The sequence below is a fragment of the Melopsittacus undulatus genome, chromosome 3, assembly GCF_012275295.1.
Source record: "Melopsittacus undulatus isolate bMelUnd1 chromosome 3, bMelUnd1.mat.Z, whole genome shotgun sequence".
NCBI classification, from domain to species: domain Eukaryota; kingdom Metazoa; phylum Chordata; class Aves; order Psittaciformes; family Psittaculidae; genus Melopsittacus; species Melopsittacus undulatus.
This window is the reverse complement of record NC_047529.1, coordinates 93,672,487-93,692,495: the sequence shown is the minus strand read 5'-3', so window position 1 is coordinate 93,692,495 and position 20,009 is coordinate 93,672,487. Positions and strand designations below refer to the sequence as shown.

The 20,009-nt window shown below is 38.8% G+C and overlaps 1 protein-coding gene across 1 annotated transcript in view; it reads left to right on the top strand.

The window, feature by feature from the left end:
• Window positions 1-1,913: 1,913 nt before the first annotated feature.
• PLD5 (phospholipase D family member 5) overlaps window positions 1,914-20,009 on the top strand; it is a 166,098-nt gene continuing 148,002 nt past the window's right edge. The window contains exon 1 of the mRNA XM_005146012.2: window positions 1,914-2,099. Coding sequence (XP_005146069.1) covers window positions 1,914-2,099 — 186 coding nt within the window. The remainder of the gene's footprint in view (window positions 2,100-20,009) is intronic.

The window sequence follows — 20,009 nt, the reverse complement described above, 5'->3', positions numbered from 1 at the left end:
TCTTGTTGCTATTTTGTTACACTTTCAGAATGTTTTGGGGATTTTTTTTGGTAGTGTTCAGGTAGCTATGATAAAATTACCTTTTTTGGGGAAAATGCTGTACTTCATGTTCCTACCAAATCCCCATTACTGTTCAGTTTATTTTCCCAACATCTGTAAAGACAGCAGTATTGCATCTTTATAATAATCCTCACTTATGAGGGGTGATGTGAGTTTTGCCCTTATTCTTAGAGTTTTGAAAGGAAAACTTTTGTTATCTGTTTGGTTTCTGAATTATTTTTCGTAGCAATATACCTTGAGCCCAACCATGATGATACCTTAAATCTTACTTCAGGTGGAAGTGTAGCTCACTCCAGATGAGGTGATTAGCAGAGAGGTCTTTTATAATGTTCTTACCAACTAGTCTGACTGAACTGTTTTACCATTAAAAGGCTATTTTCACTGAACTGGACAGTGCAGACTTTCAGTATCTGAGTAGCTACATCAGTTTATGTCTCTGGCAAACTACAGATTGTCTGCCAGTAAATATTCACCAGAAAATGAAATGTGGTTCTGAGCTCCAATAATTATTTCTTGGTGCTACGCAAGAAAGTTTTCTTATCTGTGCCTAATATAGCTTTGCAGAGTGTGTGGGCAATAAGCGAGGTGGCTTTTCATAGCATGAAAAAGGAAAGATATCTTTTTTTTTTTCATGCTGAAACAAGTTTGAGCTAAATAGCAACACAAACCAACTTCATTACAAGGGATGGTAGTGGACTATAGAAACCACCCCAAAACGTCTTATTTTAGGAGAGCACTACCTGAGTGTCAGGTAACGAGGGGTGTGGGCATTCCAGCGACATTGTCCCGCTGGGAACACAGAAGCGATTTTATTTCTGAGGTCTGGCTCTACCTGAGTCTCTGCAGAGGCTGAGGGCTTCCAGGCAGAACCTGGACCCGAAGCTCCTGTCACCCGGGACCCAGTTCTTTTCCCTCCTGACCAAATGAAGTGTGCTCCTGGCTACCCCGGGGAGAGGAACTGTCAGCTTGGTCTGGCTACGCTTCAGAGCGCCGGGAGCCCCTGCCCAGGGAGGGAGGAATGGGGACGACACAGAGAGGTGGCCTCCAGCTCCGCATCTCCCGTTCACGGCGGCAGATTCGGGAGGCGGCAAGGGGAGCATCTCGCCCCGGGCAGGGCAGGATGGCGGGGCCCCGGGAGCCCCCGGTTCTGGGAGCTCGAACAAAGGCTTCCAGGAGACGGAGAGGCAGCCGGCCGCCGAACCCCGCGGCAGGGTCCGGGGAGCGGGTTGGTGTCCTTTGGGACGAGAGAACTTCCCCACGGGAGCGGGGAGCCTCCTACCCCCCAGGAGGCGGTGGCAGCCGTATTCCTAGCGGCAATAGCGGGGCTTTTCCGTGCTGCTTTCTGCTTCCCCGAAGGTGGCTGCCGAGGAGGGGGAGCTGGGGGAGGAGCCGGCTTCATCCCCGGGCGGGCGGTGGCCCCTCCACTGCGCCAACCTGCAGGCGGGCGGGCAGCAGCAGCCCCGCCCGGCCTGGCCTCGGTCTGTGCGGGGCCGCACCTCCGTCCCGGGCAGAGCTGCGAGCAGTCGCGTCCCGCTGCGTCGGTCCTGGGCTGCAGCTTGCTGGCGGAGAGGGCAACGCGCAGCGGCATCTTGGAGCATCTTCTTTTTTCTCTTTCATCTCTCTCAGCCTGCTCCTCTTTCGTACCTGCAGCCTTTTCTTCTCCTCCTTCTACCTTGTTATTTCTCTTTTTCTTCCCTTTCTCTTCCCGTTTTGTGTTTTTGGGGGCGTTTTTGCTTTGCCTCTCTTTCTTCTTCCCCCATCTTGTTCTTTTCTGGACTCTCTTCATCTAGTGCTTCTTAATTTCTTGTTTTCTTCTGATTTTTTTTCTTTGGACTTTGCCTTGTCATGTCAAGATGGAAGTCAGGCATGACTGGCTCTCCTCATCCCCCCATGAGGGCTTCGAGCAGATGAGGCTGAAGAGCAGACCCAGAGAGCCTTCCCCAAGCCTCACCAGAGTAGGTGCGAACTTCTACAGCACTGTCAAGCAGCAGGACTACAGTGCCAGTGTCTGGTTGAGGAGGAAAGACAAACTGGAGCACGTAAGCTAGCTTCTATTTTCCTCCATTTGTTTTCTTTTTAGACCTCTGTCTAGGTACTCTCTTAGGCTACCTCTCCATCAGCTTGGACACCAGAAGAAGTGTTGCTCCGATAATTGGGCATGGCATTTCCCAAAAGGCAGAGAAAGGAGCTACTTAGAGGTCCCAGCCTAGTCAAATCTGACATAAATAAGATGTCAGTGCTGTTCTCAAACCACATGCAAGTCTTCCTAACTCAAATATTTTTTTTAATGTTCTCAGTTTATTCATTCTTCTGTTCTGCAAATTCAGCACTAATGTGGGAGGAGAAAGATTGGGATGGTGCAGATGGAGGTTAGAGCATTTATCTCACGGTGATTATAATGTAGGTCTAGAATTGCTAAAAGAAAGTAGTTTTTTAAATTCTAGCTGTAATTTCCCTCCCCCCTTTTTCTTCTTCATGCATGAGACTTTGAAAATACTCAGTCTGTGTGGGGGAGAGGAGATTTCCTTCAAGACATCGATTCCTGCAGCAGTAGTACATGACTTAACTGTGTTTGGGACCACAATAAAACTGATACTGTGGATGGGCCTGGTGAAAATTTAATGAGAATTTAAGGTGCTTCTAAGTACTTCTGTCTCAGATGATGTTTGAAAGCATTTTCTGTGTTACTTCTAGCAGCAAGGAAATGGGCTGAGATGCCCTGCATACTGTGTAAGAGTTTTCTGAATAGCTTATTAGGTGAAACCATTGTTACAGTATACAGTGCAATCAGACCAGGAAAGTGGCTACATTTACAGGGATGCAAAAGAGTAAGGAGGGGTTTGTATAATGCAACAGTCTGTCATTCTTTACATTAGTAAGTAATTTGCAATCACAGGCATGTTGTACCACAGGAAATATTTTCCTGTGCATCTGGAAGTCAGTCACCTGAAATCTCTTTGGATAGAAATGGTTTCATTATAAGGATAAATTGCTTTTATTGTCTATATGACATAGCAGGGTCCTTTAAAATTGAAACCTGAAAAAGGCTCCTGTACCAACTAGTTCATGGAGTATCATTCTCCCTTCCCACTAACCTGCAGAGTATTTATCCCTATTAGTGAAATCTTAAACTTGAGTTGTTTACACTTCCAGGGAAATGACTAGAACTGATGAACAGTTGGAAATACCCCATTTTCAATGTCGAGAAAGGTATTGAATCCTATCTGCCTTCTTACATGTTTTTGTGATTCTTCACACTAACAACAAGGCTTCACAGTAGTAAGCTTGTAAGCAGAGTATTCTCCCATTGTGAACCAAGAAGAAAAGTCAGTGCTTCATCTCAGCACAGCTAAAATGTAGAAAACATAAAAACATGAGCTTTGGCTTTTGTAACAAGCTTTTGATACATCTGATTACATGTTGATATGTGTCATCAAATGAATGGTTTTCAATTTTAATTGGGGGGAGTAATCTGTCAGCAGTTTGATAGCTAACTACTATTCTGGTAGCTGAATATCAGCATGTTCAGATACCGGTTTTTTAAATCACACCCCAGTATTAGCATGGCCAAAGAAAACAGGCATTAACTTGTTAGAAGACTAGAAGTGAAAAAAACCCTTATTTTGTGTGTGGTTTGGTTGGTGGATTTTTTTGTTTGTTTTGGGATTTTTTGTTGTTGTTTGTTTGTTTTTATGCTGAAGTCAGTATTTTATGACAATAAATAACCCTGCATTATTGGTGTGAAAAGCTTTTTCTGTAATCAGTTTGGTATGAACGCATGTTCTTCTGGGGGTTTCCCTCTCATTTGATCCAGTTGTTTTTATTCCCAAAACCTATTTTAATAACGTAAAGAAAAAAATATTTGAAATATGGATATTTCTTACTTTCCATGAGGTATTTCATTGATACTTATTGTGAATACCCTGCAGAATATTAAATATGCCAACAGCATGTATGTGGAAATACTTTGGTTTTATGATTTAGGGTAATTGCATTACTCAAGAATGTGGTAACAGACAGGCTTCTGCATAGGTGCCCTAAATGAATGAAAATAAAATATGTATTAATTTCTAGATTGTATTTTGGTTATATAGTTTTGGACCAAGGTTGTTGCTTTCTGTTTTCAGACAAATTGCTAGGGTTTTGAGTGTATTATTTTCCAAATAAATTATCTCCTACAGTAAATTCTTCCACTCCAAAAGACAAACCAATTCACTTGAGATATATCATTCTAAATGGTATGGTCATTGACATATGATAGCTTATGGTCAATATTGGGTAATGAAGATATACAAACTTCATGAGGTGGATAGAGTACACAGAATCATAAAATAGTTAGGATTAGGAAGGACCTTAAGATCAAGTTCCAACTTCTCTGCTGTGGGCATCACAGCTCCCTTTGAGATAATCATATTTGATAACAATAAAGAAAATCAAAATACAAGAAGTTGGCATACATGGGCTGATTTTGAAAGTATATCATCACAAATTTCATGGTACTTAATGACACATATAGGCAGAAGAAGTATATATAGTGAGTATAAGTCAAGATATGCATGAACATATTTTGAAGTTTCACATGCACAGTTTAGGCCTTGGGGAGGGGTTAGTTTTTGGTTCATTGAACTGATTTCTTGCATTGGTTTCAGTGTGGCTGTAACAGGGATAAAATTGGGCCACTATATTTTGTACACTACTTCCAGTAAATCCTTGGAGACCACAGTAAAGGTATTACATTGACTTTCATTAAAATAGCATGACTTATTCATGTGACACCTGCCTTATTAATCCAGATATATTTTGAGGGGCTAAAAAAGTTCTGATTAAAACTTTTTTATATTAATAAAATCTCAAATATACAAACAGTTTGTTTCTAGAACTCAAATTTGCCACAGAATTGTAGGTTTTGGTGTTGTGGACTCTTGTTTAGGGTTTTTTTCTTTTTAACAGATCTCATTTTGAAGAGTGTGCGTAAAGTGGTTCAAAATTCAACTGTTGCCATATCTCCTCTAAAAGAAGAGAACAAGTTTGATGCACAAATATAGTACAGTTTCTTTAAAAATTGTTCAATACTTAATTATTGACTGACCATAGAGCAATGCAAAATCTGAAATGTATTGCTGGCGTCTTACTAATTGATTGTTCTTGAAATAGGCCTTTATATAGTGCGTCCCCTCATTGGCTAATTGTTTACATGGATTATGTTTTCCAAGTGGCAGTAACGCAATTTGTAACGCACAAGATCTGAACACAGCTCACCTCTGTTTTCTGTTGAGAACTTGGACACCATATTTAAGATAAAATGAATCTGCTGTAACATGTTTAAAGATAGGTCAATTAGAAATTTTGGCTCAAGTGAGGCCTCAGTTTACATGTGTGCTGTAGCTCATGTGTTGTACTTTTAATGGGGGAAATAACTAGGGGTGTGAGGAACTCTGACACTGCAGATGTGACCACAGTGATGGTGCAAACCTGTGGCTGAAATGCCTGCAGAGTTGAGATTGCTCAGATTCTATGTATCTACTTCAGCTGGTTCCTTGTGGTTTTTGTGAAGTTGTTTGCCTGGTACTGGAAGTGTTGAAAACAGTTGTGTGCAATATTCTTTAAAGTTTCCTTTCCATTGTATTTTTTTATTTGTTTGTCTAGTGTTGCCTTTTTAAATGAAATGGGAATTAAGGGGGCGGGGGGGGAAGAAAGAGGCAGGGATGGGGAGAAAGAGTAGCTAACCTGATAGCCTGTAGCTGGTGGGAGTTACTGATGTCTGGTTTAATTTACAGCGAGTCTCCATCATGTCTGTATATCCTTCAGTAATGACGCGTACTGTATAGCTGTTTTTCCAGTACCTCAGCAAAGAATTCTTGAGAATTAGTTTTAAATAATCAAAAACCAAAAGCAGAAAATATTTCATTTGAAGTTACAACAGAGATATTTATGTTTTTCAATGACAAATACAGATGTTGCTTCTCAAAGGTGTAGTGGTAACTCTTTCTTTAGTAACTTCTAAATTTAATTCTTTATGTTAAATATTTTTTAAGTTGTTTTATGAAACTGCTTAAATACTATGACTTTTTTGGGAGACCTGATATCAAAAGAGTTTTATTTATTAGAGGTCCTCAGTTCATTACCTTTATTATTATTATTATTGTAATTAGGGGAAGTTATTGATAATTCTTGCATCATCTTTTGTTTTTACGTAAGGTCTGATTGATAGCAAAGACAATATTGAGATTTTCAGATTCTAAGTACTCTTGCTGTTATGAGAATTGACTTGACCAATTGATGTGACACAGCTGGTCAGCATACTTCTTCCCTTTGGCAGCATTGCTACCCAGAGAGAACAGTTTATGAGGCAGAGGGAGGATAGAATCATGTGGCAACAGATGCAGATATCTAACGTGCAGATGTTAGGCCTGAGACAATTTATAACAGTTCTCGACAAGCATGGCTGTGTTACTTCTCAGAGCTTCTGGAACAAATCAGAAACAAAAGATAACTTTAATTCACATCTTAACATCTTTATAAAAGTTGAAATCCCAAATTCAATTCTGCCAACGCGTTATTATTAAAAAACTAGTAGTTCTCTTAGGCAGCCTTTTTTTCTTCCCTCTTTTTTAATTTACATTTCTTCTTATGATACAGGAAATTGTTAACAAAAACATTGTTGGATAGTTTAAAATTGCGGTTTTGCTCTTGCATGTGAATTAGCATGAGTGTTAAAAGTCAAAGGGCAGATTTATAGGCTTCAGTTTTTGACATCCAGGGATGACAGAGGACACCATGTGCATAGCTGTAACACGTAAACAAAGAAAATGGACATAGCTTGCCTTAAAGCAAGTAACAAGACTAGAATTACATGAATACAGATCAGTTCCTGAACAACGCCATCAACTTCAGCTTAAGAGAGAATTATAAAAGGGTCTAAATCAGAATTTAAAAAAAAAAAAAATTACACATTCTTGAAATGGTCCTTGTATTGCAGTAAATGCAAATACGTGGGGTTTTTTGTTGGTGGTGGTTAGTTGGTTGTTTTGGGTTGGTTGTTTGGTTTTGGGTTTTTTTTTGTTAAATGAGTTGACAGTGTCTCTTGCATTAAGTAAGTATAAATAATTTGTCATCTGGAATAATGTTGGATACCAGAAAGAATAGAGTGCACCATGTATGAAGATACATAAGTGGGGACAGTTCAAAGGGTTCAAAAATTGGTTTCCAGCATTTAGAACTTTTTGATGGCATGGTTGCAGATAATAATTCCAAATGTTCATCTCATCCTGGAGATAGATATCTATATTTAGTTTTCATCATTAAAATCAAGGGAACAAACTCCATTAAGTAGAGGGACTTTGGCTTTTCCTCAGAAGGCAACTGACATTTGGAAGTGTCTGCTTGCAGCAGCGGTACTAGCATGTGTTGAGGTTCTCACTGAAGTAGTAGCACGCAGTTTGCTTCAGTGCTGACAGACTGTGTGGAGGAATTCTTCTGTTGAAATACTGCTTTCCTTGAAGGTGTCTTTCACTAGTAATGTTTTTTAGATAAATGTAGTTAGAGAAAAATAAATTTTCATAGAAGTGGAAAAGGGGACCGAACTCATTGCACAGTGTTGGGAAAACATTGAATATCATTTTAGGGCAGAAAAGACAAAACTGTTTCTTTCAAATTTAATATCGGGAACTTGGAATCTTGACATTTGAAGGGGAAAGAATAACTTATTTCAGTAGTTACCACGCATAAAGGTAATTTTGTATTGTCAAACTATGAAAAAACCTAATGGTTAATTTTTCTCTTTCTAGTTGTGGTGGGTTGCCCTTGGTTGTCTGCCAGCTGCCCACTAAACCACTCTTTCCCTCCCCCTTCTCAACAGAACAGGTGGAGAAAATGAGATAAAACATCCTGTAGCTCGAGATAAAGACAAGAAGATTGCTCACCAATTACTGTCACTAGCAAAACAGACCTAACTTGGGGAAAATCACTTTGAAAGTCCAAATCTTAAAGCTAAAATTAAAATGTTTGAGAGGCACTGTCACTGTAACGGACTTGGTTTCATGTTGTTGCGCAAGAAAACAGCAACTTGAAGCTTCAAAGTTGCACTTAATATTTATTTATATATGCATATATAAACTTAATTCAGCCTATTCAAGATTTTTTAGAAAGGAAGTTTTGTAGTTTCTGAACAAAAGACCTAATTCTTAAGCTGTGCTTGTTCCAGATGCTAAGTTCAGTGAAGATATGGGAAAAGAGGTTTTCACTGCTATGCCTTTCCTAATGCTAGCAGAATTTGGGAAATACAGTTTAGTTTGTTGCTACTGTCATCCCTTCTTTTTATCAGTATTGAGCACACTTAGAATCATAGAATAGTTAGGGTTGGAAAGGACCTTAAGATCATCTAGTTCCAACTTGTTTAAAGATTTTGAAATAGCAGCTTCAGAAACTTGCAACTCAGTCTTCTTGTCTGGTACACAAATGAATAGTCTTCAGTGGTTTGCTCTTGTAGCAAACCATTGACTTTTAAACATAGCAGGAGTACTTAAGACACTAGGAAAATTATCCTTATTAAACATGTACTCATAAATGCAACCACTTGCTGTCTGTAGAAGACACCCGATGAAGCTAGTCTCTGTGGCTGTTTAGTTTAGGCCTTAGACATTCCAAAACAAGGAATGTTGAAGTACTGCAGTGAAAATCTCTGTACCAGACTATCCAAAGATGGAAACAAGAGATCAGCTCAGGCCAATGATTAATAAATGCCACTTCACTGTCATTCAAGATAGGAATTTGTACACTCTTAATCATTCCTAGCGAAAGTCCTGTGCTAGCAATAGACTTCCTGGATCTTTCTCCCTTAGTGGACATCTTTCCTGAGGGATGTGCTTATGGAAGTCTACTTCTTGCCTTGCTATGTTTGTAACATTATTTAAGGTTTCATTCCCAGGCTTTCTGTGTAGTTTCCTTACTGAGAGGAAAAAAAAAAACCAAACCAAAACCCAACAAAAACTCAAACAGAAAAATCCCACTAAGAAGCAAAAAAAACCCAAACAAAAAAAACCCTCTCCCCCCCCAAAAATAGGTGCCCTGCTAATGGAAGTTCATATAGCCTCTTTAACTGAATATTCCCTATGCCATATTAAAGAATCTGAAAGCTGGTTTCTTAAAATGAGATTTGAATGGTTTTTTTTGAATTTTTGTATTGCTAGATTTTTCCATTACTAGATGACAGCTGTTAGAGCTAAAAAGTGTAAAATTAATTTTCCAGTGCACTGACACTCATCTATTGCCTGTAGCATTGTGTAGTCTGAGTAGACAATCAAGTTGTTTCCAGTCTGTCCTTCACAGTTCTTGATAACTAGAATAGATTATTTGAGGGTATATTTAGATTAGGCAATAGGTACATGCTGGGTTCCATATCCTCTAATCAGCCAAATTAGGGACCTGTGCTGCTGCTTGCTCATGACCTGTATGCCCAGGTTTCCAGAAAGGGGGAACAGTGAACTGAATGTGTGCCTACGTGTTCCTTTATCTGGTGGGGATGCAGTTGAACCATTTACTTATGACTGAGGCACTTTCAGGTTTACCAGACTTCAGTGTTACAAAGGAAGCCAGTTAGCCTACTGTTCCATCAAAGTGACTTAAGTACTGGTCTTCTTTTGGTGGCCTGACTATCTGCTATGCCTTAGTGAGCAGAAGGGCCACTCAGCTAAAAGTGAAGAAATATGTCCAGGGGATTAGGAGAACATCAGAAGTTCCAGAGGAGAAAGAGAGAGAATGAATGATGCATTGGTGCCAGTGAAGTGCATCAGCTTAATCAGAAATGACTTCTTATTCCTAAGTTATTTGGATGATTATCCCTCAAACCTTACACTTTTTTTTTCCCCCAAGTTATGCTCCTCAGAATTCTTTATAATCTTTTATAAAGGCTTTCCACATATAACATAGGAATTGAGTATTTTCAGAGTATTTTTTGTTTTGCCCAGGGAAGTTGTAGCTGACCCATTCCTAGAAGTGTTCAAGGCCACTTGATGGGACATTGAGCAACCCGGACTAGTGGAAGGTGTCCCTGTCCATGGCAGGGGATTGGAACTAGTGGATCCTTAAGGTCTCTTCCTAAGAAAGCTGGGGCTGTGCTGCCTGAAGAGATGCTTTGTGGAGATCTCAGCAACCTTCCAGTATCTGAAAGGGGCTTACAAGGATGCTGGAGAGAGTGACTTTTCATCAGGGATTGTAGCAATAGGACAAAGGGTAATGGGTTTAAACTTAAACAGGGGAAGTTCAGGTTAGGTTTAAGGAAGAAGTTCTTTACTGTGAGGGTGGTGAGGCACTGGAACAGGTTGTCCAAAGAAGCAGTAAATGCTTCATCCCTCGTAGTGTTCAAGGCCAGGTTGGACAGAGCCTTGGGTGCCATGGTTTAGTGTGAGGTGTCCCTGCCCATGGCAGGGGGGTTGGACCTAGGTGATCTTAAGTTCCTTTCCAACCCTAAATATTCCTTGATTTGGCTGCTTTTGTTCTGATCAATGCATTATGTAATTTGGCTGTGTAGATCTAATGTAGCCCTGGACAGAGAAATATCAGAGTGATATTTTTAGCAGTACTTCATTGGCTGGCTCTCTGAAGATAGACAAATTTATCTATTTTCTTCTGTTTTTTTACAACCTATAAAATCTGTTCTTTGTGTGTAGTGCTTATAGGTAAATACAGTTGTGCATGTTATTAATTTTTGTTACTAAAACCAAGAATTTTAAAAAACTTAGTAAGTTCCATTTGTGACTGCATGATGTCAACATAATCAGCAGCTTGTTTTATAATTCATATAGCTGTTCCAGCACATAAATACTAGTCATTCTATTATAATTTTTGTTCTTATTCATGTTTCACTTTTTACATTTGTAATGAAATGTTTAATGGAATAAAAAGCTAATGTATTTGAGAATTGCTACTAATAAAACAAAAAGTGATTTAGATAATTTCTGATACACTAAATACCCTTCATTTCCACAGGGTGATTTGAACTGTTTGAAGCAGAAGCAAATGGGGAGTAACACTGACATAGCAACTGTGACCATTTTAACTTTCATGATCTGTTGTTACTACAGTAAAGAAATATTTACTTGATTCTCTGAAAGCTAGTATATGCTGTAAAATGCTTGCCATCATGAGCAGATGTGTATTTGTTTTGAAAAATGTGAATGTGTAAAAGTTAGTAACGTCTTCAGCACTTCCAGCCACAGCAAACCTGGCATGTCTCAGTTTTTCATGTTACAGAAATTGTGCTGCCGCCCATTAAGCTCCATGACTGATCCTTTCTAGGCAGGGGGTTTTCAATAAAGGAATATTCATTAAGTGTTCTGGACAAACTTGAGGCATTACTTCAACTGAGACTACTACTTACTTATGAGAATGGTATTAAAGCTGGCAGTGACTTGAAATCTATTTCCTTGGTACAGTTTGTACACTTCTGTTTTATCTTGTACCGTAAAGTCTCCATTGACTTCACTACTATGGATTTAAATTGTATGTGAACTATTTGAGAGAAGACTATGGATCAGCTCAACTGTCATGGGTTTGGGGCAAAAAAGCAAGGTGCATGTATAATGTTAGCAGTTGCAGGAATAATCTTTCTCACCTTTTCTTAAGCTTTAGGTCTCAGGATCATCAGGCTGGTCACTGGATGCATCATTTGAGAACACCTTGCAGTTAGCGCAAGCGAAGATCCATGACAGGCTATGAAAAAGACAAAAGGCATCTTAGTATAACAGACTTCACAGTTTCTTACATCCTGTGTGAGCATGCAAAAAGTTATATAGAACCAGTTGCCCCCTATATAGGATCACCTTTAGGTGTTTCAGAATGGAGAGTACAGAAGGAAGTTAGACAGGTGCATATGAAACTTTAGTTATCCACCAAGACTAATGAAAGAAAACTCAGAAAAGCAAAACTACGTGTGATATTGTTTCTTTGCTCCCAATTAGAATACTTCTGTTCCTCATTAGAAAGTGTCCATCATGCTAAAAATCAAATCAAACCTAAAATGGAACATGACCTGAGTTTAATGGTAGCAGGCCTCATCTGCTTTTATGTTTTGTGCTTACTGAAGTGGAAATGTGCGCCTGCTTTAATGATAATAATTGGAAACAAACAAAAAAAAAACCCCAAACCACACCATGTTGCCTTTTGTGGAGAATGAATTAGGTGAGCAAATAGAAGAATATGCATTAATGTGACTGGTGGCTGTGATAAAGATGGAGACTTGTCAAGTTCTGTTGTTGTTCCCATAGTTGTTTATTGGCAAGGACCATGAACTTCTTAGTGTTCCTGGAACACTAAGAAAAACCCCAAGTGATTAGGGAACATGTAGAAATTCTGAAGCAGCATCCTTCCTGTGGCTTTCTGGTGGCTGCTGATGGAAGTCAGCTTGCTTAGCCTCTTTGTGGGCAGTGATAAAGTAACCAGCATAAATTAGATTGGGAAGATGAGTGGAATGGAATAAGTTAGGGTGAAAGCTCTGTCAGTTTGCTCTAGGACCTGAACAGCTCTAAGAGCCTGTGCAATATGATGGGTGGGCATTTCTTCCTTCATAAGGAGAAGCTGATGTGCATTTCTAAACCCCTTGCTGCCTACTCACTGTTACCTTCTGGATAAAAATGGTTGGAAAGTTTTAAGCTGGTGGGCTGTCTGAGTCAGTGATTGTGCTTTTTCCTTTCTTCCCTTAAATCAGTACATTCAGTAACTTTTCCTGCTTATTAAAGAATTGTCTTATGGCCTGTAGCAGTGTGTTTGGTACTGCAAACTTTCATATTGAAGTTATGCTATCTACTGACCTTTATGTTCTTTAATGTTTTATGGAAAAATATTTTCCCTGTGTTTTCAACAGGATTCATAATTCCAAGTTGCGGTAGGATAGTGAGCCTATCCTTCATGTCATTTATGCATGGCTTCAGTCACAGGTTGAAGCATTTGCTAAGCTGTGCTATTTCTCCATATATCTTTTCATGGAAAACCAGTATGTTTTGTGAATAGTTGACTGTTGCTGTTTGCTGGGTAAGAAGTCATTCAGTCACACAAAAAGTCCTGGGCATAAGTGCTGCTTAAAACAATATGTCACGGAGTATACTCTGTGTTGCCTCTATTGGATGTGTGATTTTTAGTTCCCTGAGAAGATGCATCTTTTTTGTTAAATCTTGTTACATAAAGAAAGATTAGCTGGTTGTTGCGGCTGATCAGGTGCTTCTAAGGAAATACAGCTTGAAAACAAATGGCTTAAAACAAGCAAACAAAAAAAGCCACTAATGAATGAAAGCCCAACAATTGTGAAATTATTTGCAATTTGAAAGTATTTTTTGATTCGTTTGTAGAATGTGACTTATACCAAAACTGTGGTGCTGAATAGTGATTGGTGCTTATTTGGGATGCTGTGAGCATCAGAAGATATCAATACACCAAAAGCTGTTTCAGGCTCTTGCAGTTAGCATGATTTATTGTTTGAGCAACAACAATTCTTTTGGGTCTAGCATGAAGCAAGGTCATGTACGTGTTTTGGAAAATGTTACCCTTTTTAACAAAGCAATTTCCTTTGTCAGTGCCAGCGAGCTGCTGTCCTTGCAGACACTTCTTTCAATTCCCTATTGGACATGTGGCAGGCAGATAGCACCTAACCCTTTCTGTGTTATTTTATCCCATTTTAATGCAGTATTGTTCTCTCTGAGCTTTGTTGTCATGGCTTAGTTGCATCAAGCTCCTGCTGTGGAAAGCTGGAATGTGCCAGCCTGTATTCTCTGGCTGTGTGGTATATGGTCTTAAAGCACATTAGCCAAAATCAATTTGTTTCAGCAGCCATATGACAGCTGAAATCTTGGACTGCTGGAAATTTAAATTAAAAAATAAATTTTCTTCAGCTTGTGCACTTTGTTCCCTGGGTTTGTCTATCCTGGGGCTGTTCCAAGCATTTTGTTTGGCTTTAAATTACTGTTGCTTTATAGCCAATTTTAAAAAAGCTTCTGTATTGCACAACTGTTTCCCTGTTTATTTTCCAAGGTTGAATTTACCTACCCAAACCAGGGCATTTCACTTCTCCTTTTTTCTATAATTCCATCTCATCGCTTCTTTTGTAATGCTTATTTTTTATATTCTTTTTCTTTATTCACTTGTCCCTACTCTGCTTCCATTTCCCCCTGAACTTCTCTGATGAATCCACAGAACTATTTTGGTATTGCATTCCACCTTCTGCCATGCACCTTATGTGGAACTATCATGGAAGATTATTTGATAATGGAAGATGATTTTCAAATATAAGTTTGCAAATATACATCTCTTGCAAGGTTTATACGTCATTTTTATACTGGTAGGGTAATACTTTCCGAAGTTCTTAAGTCATTTAAACTCAAGTCCTGAGAATGCGCTTTTGAAAACCCTGAAGTTATAATAAAAATGGAGTGGTGAGTTGTGTGACAGCCTGAGGTGGGCAATGGCCTTGTAAATGCTGTCTACAGATCTAGTAACATAAAAAGCAATGATTATGCTAAGAACAACGAGATTTCTTGCCACCAGTGTGGCTTTGTTGTGTCAGCCAAAATACTATTCTTTCAAATCATCTTCTCTCCTTGTAATTAAATGAGAGCTCAGATGTTTTCTGTTGCAGCAAGATACAAGCAACTGTAACATTGTGCCTTGGAAGGGTTGTTAAAACTTTTTCTTAGCATTACAGCATTTTTTCCAAGGGATTGCACATCTATTTTTGTTTTTCAGAAATAGACAACTGGGTGTGTTTCTTTGAAGTTAGTTTATGCAGGTACTAAATAGGATTTTCTCTGATCTAGGGAGAAATTTGCAGCAGATATAGAAATGCTTATATGTTATAAGGAGCACCACTGGATAGCAATGTTTAGTGATTTACAGGCCACAGTAAAGAAGACACGGGAAATATGTGTATATGTGTTAGTTCTCAGGTTATCACTGTTTGTTGTGTTTGATGTGGTGTTGTTTTTTGTTGTTTAATAGAGGATGTTAGTAATTTTGAAAGGTTTTAAGATTCCTTCCTCTTTGGATTAATCTGATGGCTGTATTGGAGCTGTTGCTTTCTGTGATTTCTTACAATAAAAGTCTCTCCCCAACAGCTATTTGTGATTTGTTTGTTTTTCTGCTTGTTCTCCAGTATTTAGGGATTAACATTTTGTTATAAGAACTTTTGCAGATATTTGTTGCTTTGTTTATTCACTTTATGACTGTTTGGCAACAGATGTTCTCAGTTTATTTCTGGACATCATTAATTTTTGATAGCATATCTGGTTAATTTCTTCAGGCTCTGAGCATGGTTGCTCTGACTGAAGTAGAATAGCTTAATGAAGAATCAGATGCTGATGGCTGTTTGGTTGTTACCATCATGATGGAAGCACCTTTCCAAAATACTCTTCTGGATAATAATTGCATGTCTAATTAGAGACATCATGATGATGTAATCTGAAAACAACAACAACATAACTGCTGATAGTGGCTTCTTTTCTGTGAGTTATATTGGATTTATAGTAGCTTGTTTAGCTCTACTTAGTTAACTTTAATGTCTATATATGTGTATGCTTTCAGCTATTGAGCTTGATGCCATGACTGATAGGTTTGTTTAGTTGTATTTATTGCTTGTTTACTCTGCAATGTGTTAGTTTTCCCCTTTTTGGTAAAAAAAAAAATAATAATAACAAAAAAAGAGGGAGAGGTGATGACCTTGGCAGCAGAAAAGAAGATTGTCTTGTTAGGTTGTCCTGGCTGCTGTGCTTTGCACAAGGGGCAGATGAGTGTTTTTTTGAGAGCAACTGAGTCATGGGCAGTGGGGTTGGAACTAAATGATCTGAAGGTCTTTTCCAACCCTAACTATTCTATGAAGAAGAATTGAGAAGATTTTGGGGTGGAGGGAAGAAAAACAGAGAGGAATTGGGAAGCTTGAAGGAAACAGGCTGGAAAATTCCTGTAAGGAGTACTGAACTTGCTTGTAATTGTATGATGATAGAAAAATAGAAGCTTTTTTTTAGGACTCCAGAGGTAAAAAAAAAGAGCATTGCTCAACTTGGCCTTTGGGAGCTTTTGGATCTGATAGTCAAACTGGAAGAAAAGATTGCCCTGTAAGATAATAGAGCCAAATTTTATTTTTCAGATTTTGCCATGCAGTGGGTTTGAGCTCTGGCAATTGTATTAGATTAGTATTTAGTATTTTTGTGTTAGTACTTAGCAAGAGAAAGGTGGGTATTTTTGTTTGTTTCTTGATTTCCAAAAGTTGGAAGTATTCTAACTGTGAGTTAATTTGTCAAAGTCTTACTGCAGCTGACAAGCTCTTTGGGTATTTTTATTGGTTTAAATTTTTTGTTTATTTGCAATTCACTGTTTATGACTGGAACAAATAACTGGACTAAACTTCAGATTGCTCTTCCTTTTCTAGTTTTTAATGTTTGCTATATGCAGAGAAGTCACTTCAGTAATTTGTGGATGGCTATGCTAACACTTTTGACATATGCCTTTGCAAGTGTATGCATGCACAAATATTTCCAAGGTTACCTTTTTTCAGCCTCAGAAGAGCCCACTGCAATGTCTGTATGTCACTTGAAAACATAGGTAAAATAAAAATGGGGCGTACTTTGCTCAAATGTTGATTTTCAGCCATATTGGTCTCTCCTGTTTCATACTTATTCTGGGATGAAGGAGTTTTAGTTTCCTTCTGCAGTCTTTGTCAAATAAATTGTTGATTTATGTAAAAAATCAAGCAGTTTGCATACTGCTTTTCAAAGAGAAACTGCATTAAAAGTTGAATATCTTCCCATTTCTAAACCAAGACTACAGAAATGAAATGTGTTTTTCTAAGATATTGGTTATCATGTAATGTGTAAGGTTGTTACACTACTTGCAGCATGTAGGAAGAACAACGCAGTCTCTTCAATCATAATTTTTTCTGTGTGAGTAACCCATTGTAGGCTATTATGAGTCTCCTATTTGTCATTTGAGTGACAGCATTGTCTTTCAGAGAGTTGAAATTCTTTCCTTTCTGTGGTGTTTCATGAACACTTTGACTTGATATGGGAAACATGACTTGATGTGGATATTTTGGATAATCAGGAAGCTTTTTTCCTTCCTCTTCTTTATGTTGTGGGAAAGGAAGACATAAAGACTGTGGATAACATCATCAGGTCCAATGGAACAAATGTTTTATGACCTCAAGCTGCTTCCAAGTACAATATTAATACTAGATATAGCAATACTGACAGTTTCAATTCTTAAATTACTTTCATTAGGTTCTCCTTATTGGTAAAATTAAGTTTTCTAACATTCTTTCAAAGCTGCTTTTTCCTCATGTATTCTGTTTTGAAGGGGTGGAGGTGTTGATTTTATGCTTTTCATTTTGTCATGTCTTTTGGGATTTCAAACATAGCAATAGGTTGGTTTTTGGTAGTGTGTGGCCACCAGCTGGCCTCTGTATGCTGACCATGACCCTTTTACCCCAATGGATCATGCAGTTTCCAACTCTTTTTATGTAGTTAGCCAGTACACAACTTGGCAATTTCTCTAAGAATTGTACAGGAAACTGCCAGAAGCCTTGCTAATGTCAAGGTACTCAATATGTTCTGCTTTCCTTTAGTCCACAGAGTCTTGAAACTTAAGCAGCGGAGGATTAGATTGGATCTAAGGAAGAAATTCCTTACTGTTAGGGTGGTGAGGTACTGGAATGGGTTGCCCAGGGAGGTTGTGAATGCTCCATCCCTGGCAGTGTTCAAGGCAAGGTTGGATGAAGCCTTGGGTGATATGGTTTAGTGTGAGTTGTCCCTGCCCATGGCAGGGGGGTTGGAATTAGATGATGTTAAGGTCCTTTCCACCCCTAACTATTCTATGATTCTGAGTCCACAGTCAATTCACACAGAAGGCGTTCAAGCTAGTTGAATACAGTTTGCTCTAGATAAATCTAAGTTACGTCCACATTATCTTTCTCATTTGCTGCCTTCCCTCTTGAAGTATGAAAATTTTGATCATTTGGACTCATTCCCTAACTTGTTCCTGCCATTTCAAGTTCTGAGAAATGAGTGGATATAAATTCCTCCCTTGCACCTGTTCCTCAGAGCACCAGGTTATTATCTTCACAGGATGGCTCCCAAGACAAGTCGTCTGCAGTTAGACTGACTTACTCTGATTACGAGATTTGTGACCAAATTTGTGACTATGTTTTATTAATTTTTTAAAAAATGTATTTTATTTTTTCTTTTTTTTTCTGCTTTAGAAGGAGTATCTAAAGCTGTAGCAGTGCTACTTTGAGACTAAAGATGTTGACTAAGTTTCCTCATCTGACAAAAGTTTCTTCAGTTGTAGAGTTAGTTTAGCTTAAATTCCTTGAGGTTTGCTCTGCTCCAGAAAAATGGCTACTCTGAAAAAGCCATGGAGCTGAGCTGAGGAAATGTTGAATTTTCTCTTCATTATGAGTTTCTATTCAGTTTCTAGGATCACCTAAAGTTGGGCTAACCTAAATAAATGTTTTGGGCATAGACAGGAAATAAAATCTCAGGAGAGTGCTCCACTTACTGGTCATTTTAAAGATAGAGTGAAACAGGCTTTGCAATTTCAATGTAACCTTGGGAAAGATACCATACTTGCACTGCAGCTGGTTTCTCTGCATGTATAATGGCTAATAGCATTGCTGAGTGTTTTATAAAGGTTGTGAGATACATCCAGTGAAGATGGTAAAATATATACAGGGGCAAGTTTAAACCATATTAATATTTTACATAAAAGAGAATATAACATTTTTTATTTCAACTTTCCAGAGTAGATGGTATAATGGTAATTTTAGATGCAATTCTATACATCTCATCTGGTCCAGCAGCAGGTTGATACTGAGAAATGATGCCCAGCTTCCTCAGATGCAGTGTCTGCTGTCTTGCTTGTGTTGCTGCTAGTGATCATGTGGCCAGAGGCTAAGCTGATGAACTTGATAATTTTTACTTACCTTTCTTCCCAAATGAAATTGCTAACTTTCAGAGAGGTGAGCTGACATAGTGATCATGTTGCTGCAGGGTGAGCTAAGTTTGATGTAGAGGAAGGAGCAGGAGTGTCAGAACAGGAAGGGGGCTGATAAGAAACCACTTTTTTGATGGTTGATGTACTTGTATGCTTTGAAACACAAAACAAAATAACATTTAGGGAGGAGTATGAAATTCTCATGGCCTCTTGTAGAGTATGCTTTGTAGATCTCTGTTTTTTTCAGAGTAGGAACTCAGATGGCTGTGGCTCAAGGCTAGGAAAATACTGTACACAGTCAAGCTCTGTATGAGGTTTCTGCTTTCAGAATATAGTGTCAAATATACTAGTTTTTGCTAGATGTCTTTTACAGAAATACCTAAATAAAAGCATAAGGAAAACCTTAGAAATTTCTGATCAGGGAGGAAAGATGCTCAAGGCAGGTTTGGGAAGAAAGCTCCTGCAGGTAAACTCTTCTGTGCCTTCACAGAATTACAGAATGGTTGGAATGGAAGGGAACTCTGGCCATCATATTGTCCAACCATCATGATTAAGCGTGACCACTGAGAGCAGGCTGCCCAGGACCATATCCAGATGGCTTTTGAACATCTTCAAGAATGCAGACTCCACAACCTCTCTGGACATCCTATGTGCCAGTGCTCAGTTACCCTCCCAGTAGAAAAAGTGTTTCCTGGTGTTCAAACAGAACATTCTGTGTTCCAGTTTGTGCTCTTCACCTCTTGGACTGTCACTGAGCACCTCTGAGAAATCTGGCTCCATCTTCCCTACATCATCCCTTCAGATATTTGTGCACACTTATGAGCTCATCCCTCCAAGCCTTTCATTCTCCAGGATAAACAGTCCCAGATCTCTCAGCTTTTCCTCATGGAAGAGATGCTCCAGTCCCTTAACCATATTTATCCAGCTCTCTAAAGTAGCTCCATGTTTGTGCTGGGGAGCCTAGAACTGGGTACAGTACTGCA